This window comes from Triticum aestivum, chromosome 7B (assembly GCF_018294505.1).
Source record: "Triticum aestivum cultivar Chinese Spring chromosome 7B, IWGSC CS RefSeq v2.1, whole genome shotgun sequence".
NCBI classification, from domain to species: Eukaryota; Viridiplantae; Streptophyta; class Magnoliopsida; order Poales; family Poaceae; genus Triticum; species Triticum aestivum.
The window spans coordinates 95156685-95167833 of record NC_057813.1 but is presented as its reverse complement, the minus strand read 5'-3'; the positions used below and the strand labels follow the sequence as shown (position 1 = coordinate 95167833).

At 44.6% G+C, this 11149-nt stretch overlaps 2 protein-coding genes across 2 annotated transcripts; one reads left to right on the top strand and one right to left on the bottom strand.

Annotated features, from left to right (window-relative positions):
- Positions 1 to 1145: 1145 nt before the first annotated feature.
- Positions 1146 to 8708, top strand: LOC123161767 (LMBR1 domain-containing protein 2 homolog A). Its single transcript, XM_044579579.1, has 14 exons — positions 1146 to 1405; positions 2020 to 2096; positions 2668 to 2826; positions 3109 to 3322; positions 3404 to 3490; positions 3578 to 3720; positions 3910 to 3990; positions 4587 to 4651; positions 5513 to 5688; positions 6382 to 6512; positions 6611 to 6698; positions 7275 to 7491; positions 7808 to 7914; positions 8011 to 8708. The coding sequence occupies exons 1-14, from the start codon at positions 1238 to 1240 to the stop codon at positions 8452 to 8454; spliced, it is 2157 nt and encodes a 718-aa protein (XP_044435514.1). The 5' UTR covers positions 1146 to 1237; the 3' UTR covers positions 8455 to 8708.
- A 356-nt stretch (positions 8709 to 9064) lies between these two features.
- LOC123161768 (uncharacterized) lies at positions 9065 to 9888 on the bottom strand. The gene has a single exon (XM_044579580.1). It carries the CDS (start codon positions 9790 to 9792, stop codon positions 9325 to 9327), a length of 468 nt encoding a protein of 155 aa, XP_044435515.1. The 5' UTR covers positions 9793 to 9888; the 3' UTR covers positions 9065 to 9324.
- Positions 9889 to 11149: the final 1261 nt, after the last annotated feature.

The following is an 11149-nucleotide window of genomic DNA, read 5'->3' as shown; positions in this document are numbered from 1 at the left end:
TCTTATGAAATGCAATTTGCCACATTTTCTAAAGTAGAAAAATTATTCAGCTCAGATAGTATTAATTGAACATACCAACCCCAACCCTCATCATGCTCACTCTCAACCGCCACTCTTGTCACAAAATCTACTAATTGGTGTTCTAAGTGAGTTGTAACTAAACAGACTAATCTCCGCTCACTCTTAACCTTCAATCTTGTCACAAAATCCACTAACAACAAGCCTCCTAATCGGTTTCCTTTTAAGAAACATCCACAAAGTTGCAACGGAATACCAAAACAAGGGAGATTGGCCAAAACCATGGCAAACCTTCATATGTTAAGATCCGCTTAGTGTTTCCATGCATGCTACAAACCATGGACCAGAGTCGCCTAAAAAACTATGGACAAGCGTGTTTAGCTAGGGGTACCTTTACTAGTCTGAATGACCAACACCTGACCATAGCGCCAAACGATGCCTACGAGTGACTGATGGTTGCAGTTTTGCCCTCAAGACTCAAGACCAGACGATCCAGAGTCATCTCTTATTTTTTCTTGCTAATAACAGGTAGGTGAAACCAACCAACTTGACAGTAGTATATCTTTCTTTTTTGAGATAGACAGTAGTATATCTGTGTATACATGTTGATTCAGTCTGCAGCCTACTAGCCGAGCATGCGTTTGGATTGTCAACTTACGCCGGGGCGATGAATGAATGATGATGCGTGCATCCATCCTGCAGCGAGCAACAACAACCACCAAGCTCTTCTTGACGCGGTCTGTGTTAGCAAAAACACTTGTTAATTGCTCTGCCAAATTACCCGAAAACGACCGTACGTAGAGTACTTATTACGATGACTGCGTCAGTAGTATGTTTTTCCTGCAAGGTTGATTCGGCCAAGACATTTTGCTCGTCAGTAGCTTTCTTTTGGACGCAGCCCGGGTGGAGGGAGGAGGAGGAGACTGGGAAGCGGTCCAAGTCCAAAAGGAAAGGGCTGCGTGCGCGCGTGAGTGTGCAGCGTGCTTACCTCAGCGGGCCGGGGAAACGGGCCCACTCCGGGCCACGTAAGCCGCTGAACCGGTCCGGCCCCACCAACTCCTCCCGAGCTGCCTCCGCGCTCACGCTTTTTAACCGGTGGCCTCCTCCCTTTTCATTCCCCGCCACGCCGCACCAACTCGGCCTCTCCGCTCTGCGCCCGTCGACGCAGGCACGCGACACGAGACGAGGCGGCGGCCGGTGAGAGGAGCGGGGCGGAGAGATGTGGGTCTTCTACCTGATAGCGCTGCCTCTGACGGTGGGGATGGTGGCGGCCACGCTGCGCTACTTCGCCGGCCCCGCCGTGCCGCTCCACGTCCTCGCCACCGTCGGCTACGCCTGGCTCTGCTCCCTCTCCTTCGTCATCCTCGTACCCACCGACATCTACACGGTGCGATCCCGGCATCGCCTCTTCTATCTCGTTTTGCTTGCTTGCTGCTCCTCGCTCGGTGTCGCTGTGCGATTACTACTGTAGTTGGTAATTGTCATTCCGGCGAATCGAGAAACTAGGTTGTTCCTGCCTGTGCGTGCGGATTCGGCATCATCAACTGCCAGTCTGGGAAGTGGCACGGAATCGGGGACTGTAGTGTGCTGTAGAACAGAGATTTTGGTGAGCCGCATACCAGCGTGCGTGAATCCATTCATGGCGTGTTGGCTTAAAAGTGAGAATGCGGGGTTTCGCAGTTCATCGGCGTGTTTGTGATGCTTGTGCTGAAACTTGCAAGCGTGAAATGGCGTTTCACATCAGTAACGCTGTGGGTTAAGGAGTTTGCCTGTTCCTGCAACTTCAGATATTTACCCCCCAAAAAATCGTCGTTGCAGTTGGTATATATGTACATTTTTTCTAGAACGGGTACGGATTTATTCTTGATAGAATTGTAATGTGAAGGCAGGCAAATTGCTGTACTGTTGTTACATTGTACTCATACATGGCTACTGATGTAGACTCTTCTATTGCACTATTGTTCTGTGTTCTGACCTCCTATTCCATTACCTGAACTGCAGACAATTACCGGCAACCAAAAGGGTGACGTCGGATTCTTTTGGAGCTGGTCTTATTGGAGCTCGTTTGTCCTAGCATGGTATGCTACTGATCACAATAACTTGTGTTGATTTGTGCGCTAACTGGCTAATGATGAGGTGAAAACTTTTTCGGGAAAATGATGAGGTAAAAACTTGAAATGTCTTTTTCATGACATGTAAGGTCTGAAACTGCTGCCTTGGTTTTCAATTGCCGAATCGGTCAATGGCACATATGCTTAGCCTTCTTGAGCGCACGCTTCTTCGTTGGTTTGTGTAGTTTAATGATTTGACCAAACATTTGGGTCAACTTAACTATATTACATCCTTATCTGAACATGACTGCATATTATATTGACTGTTGGGCATCCCTTAAATTCTTTTGGAGCTGGTCTTATTGGAGTATATTGTAGGCAACATGACAAAATCCTGTCATTCTTTTTGCTGATGTTACTTTTTTTCCTTAATTTGCGAGATTCCTGTTATAGCTACTTAGTACTTACCTCATCTGCCTAATCGCACAATGATTTTTCGGGTGGAACCACTTATTCTTGCAGAACTCTCTTTCCAGTAGTTATGTTGTTTTTCTAAATACGACACTATTCTCATGTCAAATTATGTTCATCTGAACAGGGCTATCATTCCTACCATTAAAGGCTATGAGGATGCTGGAGATTTCACAGTTAAAGAAAGGCTGAAAACCAGTATCCGAGCGAACTTGCTCTATTATGAAATTGTGGGATCTATCGGCTTTTTTGGAATAGTTCTGATTATAATCATGCATCATGATTGGTATGTACTCATGTTTCGAGTCTCAACTGAGCTTACATATTGTACGACCCATCTAATATCTGCGTGTAGTTCAGACATATGTGAGAGTTTTGATTTGATCTGTTTGGGTCTGCTCTAGTGGAACAAATAGGAACTGTATTATAACTTCTTCAGTATGAACTTTATCCAGTTTGAACTATTTAAATTCTTCTCACCAATTGTTTTCATGTCTTCAGTCCAATTTGTGATCATCGGAGAATAGGTTCAACTTTTCCTTCACTGAAAGAATGCTATTGTTTGCAGGGGTGGTGCTATCTTGGGCTTTGCTATGGCATGCTCAAATACCTTTGGACTAGTGACAGGTGCCTTTCTTCTTGGTTTTGGCTTGAGCGAAATTCCAAAGGATATATGGAGAAATGCTGATTGGACTCGCCGTCAAAAAATTCTCTCTCACATGGTTGCAAAGATGACTGTAAAACTTGATAATGCTCGCCAAGAATATTGCAACACAATCACTGTATGTACTTCTCTGGGTTCTTAAGCTGTCATCTCATGATTATTGCATTCTTCTTAAGGCATGTTCCTTTCCTTGTCTAAGGTTGTTCAAGCCACATCGAAGCAAATGTCCAAGCGTGACCCACTAAGGCCTTTTATGGATATTATTGATAATATGCTGGCTCAAATGGTATGGATGCCCAGGTACCGCTATAAATTGATATTTACATATTTTAATTATTCATAATAACTCACAAGCTCAAATCTATTTCTTCAGCTGAGAGATGACCCACTGTTCAAGCTTTCTGGTGGAAACAAACTAGCAGAAAATGATATGGATTATGATACTGACGAGAAAACTATGGCTGCACTTCGACGTCGACTTAGGATAGCTCATGAGGAGTACTGTAGGTGTAAAAGGTACAATATGCTAAACTAGCACATCTTAGTATCTTTTAGTGTGCATTTATGATTAAATTCCTGCAATAAAGTTCGAAAATAAAATTCACACCCCTGTACAATTTTGTTGCGCTCATTTTCTGTATAATCCCAGACCATATTTTTGCTGCTTTTAATTGTAACTATTTAACCATACTTGACTGTTTACAGCAAATATACGACTTCTGTCATGGAAGCCCTTGAACTGGAAGACACAGTGACAAATTATGAGCAACATGATGCAGACGGATGGTGCGTATTGACTTCTTACTTTACAGATAAATGGTTGTGTCAGACTGTCAGTTTGTGCATAAAATTGATAGTTAATGTCTTGATACAACTTCCGAGAAATCTTTGAAAGTTTTTGATGTATGTTTTGCTCTGTTCAACCATATACCGTGGTAACCAATGTTGGGGAGATATGTTGTAGTATTTATACCGCCGCTAAATAGTCAGTTGAAGCGATTACTTGGTCCATTGAAGATGATAGTGGATATGGCACTGTTGCATATTTATGAATCAAGTTTGGTTGGCTTTGTTATCATGTAGGAGAAAATAGAAAATAACATAATAAACAGATACTTTTTTTCCTCGAACACGCACCCAATTGTGTGTCATTTTGTAGACATTCTTAAAATGTTACTACTCCGTCCCATAATATAAGACGTTTTTGCAAGCAAAAACGTCTTATATTATGGGACGGAGGGAGTACTAAACTCTACTTGTTAATATTACCCTCACCACAACAATCAGCATGCATTGCAAGCTGGTTATCAGCTATCTTCATACCAAATCTTTGGGACATCAGTTCGAAGCACTGATGACTTCCTTTCTGTTTGTTCTTACAGGAAATATGTATCAGATTTAAGGGAAAGTCGATCAGGCACACTAGGATCCTTCCTTGACCATATAGGTATGTTCCTACAGTCCAGATTTGGAATATCTTGTCATATCTCTTTACCAGTGTGCCAATTGAAAATGCCTTACACGAGCGAGGATTTTTGGCTCCCAAGTACCATGGAGTTTGAAATTTTGCAAAAATCAAAAACAATTTTTAAGTCTCATTTTTGTGCTGCTCACATGAAAACATATTTCATCATGAAACTTTGCAAACATGTAGTATACATATCTATATACATGTGTAAGTTTTTCATATTTTTTGAAACATAAAATGTTAATTTTTGAAATTTTCAAAATTTGGGCTCTATGGCGCCCGAGCTCCATTAGCAATCTCCAACCTTCACAGGATTAGATCATTTCTTTGTTGAGCAAAATAGGAGACTAGACCCCACTTTGTCCTCTTAGCCAATCCTCAAAAATATGAACTACAGTACGAGTTGGAGCAATGTTAAAAGCCATGCAACAAGCTGAAGGGCAATCAAAGAAGAGGTGTTGAATATAATCTTCCTCCTGGTAAAATAAATTACCATCAATCCAATTGTTTTTAGCCAAGTTACTGTTTATTATTATGACTACCCTACTCAAGTACCACAAGAATATTTAAATTTTCAGAGGGAGTTCAAATTTTCAAATTTGTTTGCGATGGAAGTGAAAGTGGGAATTGACTAGAGCCGCATACACAGATTGCACCGAGAAAATCCCCATAGCATGTAAATTCCGCATAATAAAGCTTGAACCGCTCACACAAGTTATCATAGGCCCAATACCAATGGATCTTTTACAGCGATTTTCTACACACCAACACTTTTATGTTAATCTCCCTGGCCTGTCCAAAATTCATGGAACTGACTTGCGAACACCTTCACATTTTCAGAGTTCATTTGGCGATGTATACTGTTAAACCGACTCCTGAAAGTTCTTTCTGTTCTCCTTGGTTGCATCTCAGCTGCCATATTGTTGGCTGAGGCCACTTTGCTGCCAACTGGTGTCCATTTGTCACTTTTTTCTGTTCTTATAAATGCTGCAGGAAAGCAAGAAATTTTAGTCCAGGTAAGAAATTAATTAATTTAATTGTGTAGCATTGCCTTGTTGTGTTTGAAGTAGAATCTGAAATATTTCCTCCAGCTTGCAGCCAACTTATGGGAAGTTAATCACCACTTTATTTCTATTCTTATAGCTGTACACTAGCAATGTGCCCTTGCGTTGCAACGGATCCAAAGTAGAATAGTACTTGTTCACAAGCTTGAAAGAAAACACTCTTGTTTTGATATACATATACTACTAAAAATATATTATGTTTCACTCAAAATATATTTCTCAGGCTGTTTTGATGAGGTGAGGGAGGGATGTAGTTGCTTTCAAGATAATAAGGGGTTTTCTGCAAATTGGAGCAGAGAAGTGGGCTATTGTTGCAAAAATGCCACAACTTACCTCACAACCGTTAGATGCAGATCTAATGGTCAGAAATGACGGATGTCAGACACACCATCATCACCAACTGAGTCTTTTATAGGAGTAGAGATATACAGAAAAAAATCAATTTTGTAGAAGGTGCACTTGCCATTAATTTGGAAGAAAAAACACGCAATGACCACATTTAAAAAGTCTGTGGTGTAAACATACTTCTTTTGCAAGACTGTTTAGTCACATGCATATACCTTTACTTGCTTGTACATTCATCATGAAAGAAATGACCTTTGAAATACTAATTTTAACGCTTTGCCTGCTAATACCACTTAACAGGTTGTTGCATTTGCTCCATTGATGTACATGTGCATTTGCACATATTATCCGCTCTTTAGGATAGGGATGATGGTGGTCTATTCACTGACTCCAGGACAAACTAGCTCTGTCAGCCTGCTTATGATCTGCTCGTAAGTCTTCCAGTTTCCTACTATTTGATGTTTCAAGGGCATCAATCCAACCTTTTTTGCACACTGTCCTAAGTTTTGCATCAAATGTGTTTTTTCAGAATGGTTGCAAGATACGCACCTGCTATTTCTTACAACTTTCTGAATCTCGTTCATCTTGGTGGTGATGTTAGAACTACTTTTGAGAAGGTAATAGTTTTTGATATGTTCCTTTGCTGCATTCCTTTTACCACTCTTTTGTAATAGCTATAATTCGAATTTGTAGATTTTAAGCAATCCTCCTCATGAATAGGTTTTGTCGATATGTAGGGAATACAAAAGCAGCGATAGTCTTCTATTGTTTTCCATTTTGTTGGAGAAAAAGGAAATTCTAACCAAGAAAGTTACAGGGACATGCAGCTGTTTCTGACAAATTCCACCTATGGCACAAATCTGAGCTCAGTACAGATGAGTAGCACAAAAAAAAAAACACCTGCTATAGCGCAAATCGTACCCAGACTTTCCATTCAACAGTACTCCGATAGTTCCATTAGCTTTCATTCTACTACACAATTTGCTCATGGGAAGGAAAAAGAGGATTGTCTACTGTTTACCTTAGTAAATGCAGCAAGTAGTCCTGATATTCTTGTGTCTAGGTGATAACACAGTGTTGGTTCATATTTGATGGAAAAGTTGTGTTGCTTCCTATTCTACAAGCTTACTGTTTACCTGCTACATAAGCCCTAGTTAACTGCTGGATTAATAATCTCTTGTGCTATTATGTAGAGGATGGGGAGCATTGATGATGCAGTTCCTTTTTTTGGGAGAAACTTCAACAGAATATATCCACTCATTATGGTTGTTTACACTATACTGGTCGCGGGCAATTTCTTTGGATATCTGTTTGAAATATTTGGAAGCTGGAAAAGGTTCAAATTCTGGACCGAGGAAGAAGAGGATACAAACGGATTTGATCCATCTGGAGTGATGATTCTGCAGAAAGGTAAGTCGCTCATGTATCTTGACGGGTATCTTTTCTTTCATTCCACAGTCCACACATGCTTGTTTTTTTTTCATACCGCTAGATCTTATGCGATTTCAGCACGATATTGTTCTGCAAATAATTTTTTAACTGAATTGATAGCAACACATATATTTTTTTCGAGAAGGGGAGCAACATAAATAATCTGATGTTTCTCGTTTGACTAATCGAATCTTTAATCAATCAATTTTCGCAGTCAAGCCTGTTGCTGCTCAGTCACTAGCTTAGCTTTTCCTATCTGATGGTGTTGCCTGAATATGCTTTGTTTCGTCTGCAGAAAGATCTTGGATTGAACAAGCACGCAAACTCGGCGAGAAGGTCACTCCATTGGCAAGAAACTTCAGTTCCGTCAGCGAAGACGTCGAGTCTGGAACCGTGCTACAGGTGCGAATTTTTTTCTCTAAGCGTCTGCTTGTCCACCATGATTACGGTGCCTGGAGACCTCACTCTTGTGTCATTCTTCCATCTGTTTCTCCACAGGGTGCAGAAAAGGTGGTGGTTATGAAAGCAGCTCCACATTCTCCCAAAAGGGAAGGAGGAGCCCAGCACAAGTACTCCTCCATTACAGAGCAGCACAGCAGCCAACAGTCAGTTAAGCAAGTGAAAGAGGAAACCCGTCCCACCTCTGCTTTGCTCGAAGCAGGGGACTCTGAAAACCCATCTCCTGCTAGCGTGGTACCGGATCCATCGGCCGGAACCGCGTCGAGATGGGCCTCGATGAAGGCGGGGTTTCGGAGCTTCAAATCGAGCATGAGCTCCAAGAGGCTGCTTCCTTCGAGCCTGTCGCGCACGAGCTCGTCGACTTCGGACTCGCTGGACGAGATCTTCCGGGGGTTGAAACGTCACTCGAGCAACCCACGGGCGGATGTGGAGTACCTTGACGACGATGACAGCGCCCTCGAAATGGATCGAGCGATTCGATGATCGATGAGGTGGTTTGACATGTCCAACTTTTTCCTTTTTTTTCGGAGCTGAGACATGTTCAAAGTTAAGAGTATGAAAGCTCGGGTCGTAGAGAATGTAGATGCAGAAAGGGAGGTACAGAATGTATAGTCCTCGGAAATGGTACAGAAGGTATAGAAAAACCTAGGTACGGTACAGGATTTCCGAACAGAAAACGAAGGGGTAGAAATAGAATGTGTATAGGTCACAGATTGCCTCAACTGGCGAAGGGTGTAAACATCAAACTTGAACCAGTTATGTGATGGTCTCGAAAATGGCGATCGTCCCTGGTGTTCAAGAAAACAGGTCAGTTGGCAGATGCAAACAGTTCTGATGTTTCGGGGCTCTACAAGGTGCTCATGTTTTTTTTTTTTTTTTTTTTTTGCGAAAAGGTGTTCGTCGTTTTTGCTTCTTATTTGCCTGCCTCTGAAGCAAAACCAACACGCTTATTCCAACAAAACTAGTACAACATTGACAGACTCAGCTGTAGCCTGTAGCTGCGACCTACGGAGCTAGTGAATCTCACCATCACGACAAGAAACATCCACCAGTTCGATCGTGACGGGGAAACAAACAAACGAACAACGCGATCGAGTCGAACGCAAGCTCTTTCATTGGAGATCGATGATCTGTACTGTACAAAAATGGACAAGCCATTAGGCTCTTCCAACAACCGCGCACCAAACCCAACAGGGCACAAACCCGAAAGAAACAGCGAGAAAGACGCCGGATTAGACGAGCAGGTGATCCATCCATCCACGTAGGCTCCGCTTTGGATCAGCGCAGGCACGACCCAGAAACCAACCAACCAACCAACCGAATTGACCGCGCGGCCTCCTGCTCGCCGGCGCTTCAGAACAGCGACGCCGCCCGCTTGTGCGGCGGCGCGGCGGCGCTCTTCTTCACGGACGCCATCGAGCAGCCGTCCCTCCTGTACCAGCTCGCCTGCTGCAGCCGAGTCCAGAAGTTGCCCCTCTTCGCCGGCTTCTTCTTCTCCCCGTAGTCTGCCCCCGCCGCATCCTGCTTGCCGTGACGAGTGCCCGCGGCCGCCTCCGGGTCCTCCTGCCGCATCAGCATGCCCAGCCTCGCCCGGCGCGCCTCGCGGCAGGGCGGCGCCGTCTGGGCCGACGCGACGCTCGCCGCCCCGGACGAGGACGCCGACGACGGTTCGGAGGCGGCGTCGGCGGCTCCTGCGGCGGCGGAGAGGCGCGAGAGGCGGTCGCTGAGGCAGAAGGGGCACACGCCCGCCGCGTGCCGGTGGCTCGGGTGCCTCCTGCACCGCGCCGCGTCCGCCTCCTTGGCCTTGCCCGCCGCGGCCATGACGATCCCGTCTAGCTCGGAGGATGCTGGCTGGAAGATTAATGGTGGCCGTGTGCGTGTGCGCGTGCGCGTGCGCGTGGTGGTGGCGATGCGGGCGTGTGCGTCGTCCTATTTATTGGCCGTTCTGGCAGCAGAGCGGGGAGCTTCGCGGGTGGTGCCGGGGAGCTGGCCGCGTTGGGCGCCGTACGGTGCGTGGCGGATCGGATGGTGGGGTGAGCAGGGAGTGGGGCGCGCGCGTGTGATTGGTGGCATGGGCATTTGCCGGATGATTGGCTCGGTTGAGCGCGGCAGTCGGCTGCGGTCAAGAGCTGTACAATGTTTTCAGCTCAATAATAAAAAGGAAAAAAAAGAACTGTGCGATTGTTTTGAATTGCATAATTCTGTTTAACCTAAAAAAACTAGGGCGACGCTACGCGTCGGCCGGCGGATAATAAGAAAATATCCGCCGCCTCGCTAACCATTCGATCCACACATTAATGGTCGTTTGATATACCCGCGTAAGTAGCCGCTTCTTTACAATAAGATTAGTGTTGCAGAAGACCCTCTGCAACAGCAAGCTTGTTGCAATCACCCGAGCCTATACGTTTTTATTTTTTGCAACAAAAGTCTTGTTGGAGGAATTTTTCCAACAAAGGTCTTGTTGCGGGAATTTTCGCAACAAAGGTCTTGTTGCAGAAATTTTGGCAATGTGTTTTTTTATTTTTTGCAACAGCGGTCTTGTTGCAGATTTTTTTTTGCAAGAAAGGTCTTGTTGCGGAATATGTAGAGATCGGTAGAATCCTTTTGCAACATGGGTTGTGTTCGAGATTTTTTTTGCAATTAGGATCATATTGCAGAACTTCTTTTTGCAAATAAAGACCTTGACATGACGGAGAAGGTTTCAGCGGCAGGAGGAGCTTGAGGTGGTGGTGCCATGGCCGTTGGTGTCAGATGGCAGCCGCCTGTGTTTCAGACTCCTCGCCAGTCGCGGTTGTGGTGCGCGTGGTGGTGCCGCTCGCAACTTCAAGTCTCCAGGCACGTCGCTCACTGCCGTTATCATGGCCGATGGCTGGACTTGGGAAGTCCATCATTGCTAGCAAACACCATTCGTGCTTTATAGAAGACGACTGATGCAAGCGGTTGCAAATTAATAAAGGAAAGAAATGAGTGGAGGGAAGAGGTTGTAGCAGAGATAAGGTTAGGAAGAGAGATGTGGATGGACCATGGGGACATGTGTTGTTCAGCGGAGGCGGATGACGCGTTGGAGTTTTCCGCCGGCCGGAGGGAAGCTTTTTCCCAAAAAACTAGCAAGGGGGTTAAACCCCTGACTGCTTTCCTCCTTCCCAAGAAAAGTCTCCTTCCTCCTCCCGTCGGCACC

Coding starts and splice junctions, on each gene's coding strand:
- LOC123161767 (XM_044579579.1), top strand. CDS start 1,238: ATGTGGGTCTTCTACCTGATAGCGCTGCCTCTGACGGTGGGGATGGTG. Junction 3,323..3,403: donor AATATTGCAACACAATCACT/GTATGTACTTCT, acceptor TCCTTGTCTAAG/GTTGTTCAAGCCACATCGAA. Junction 7,915..8,010: donor AGTCTGGAACCGTGCTACAG/GTGCGAATTTTT, acceptor GTTTCTCCACAG/GGTGCAGAAAAGGTGGTGGT.
- LOC123161768 (XM_044579580.1), bottom strand. CDS start 9,792: ATGGCCGCGGCGGGCAAGGCCAAGGAGGCGGACGCGGCGCGGTGCAGG.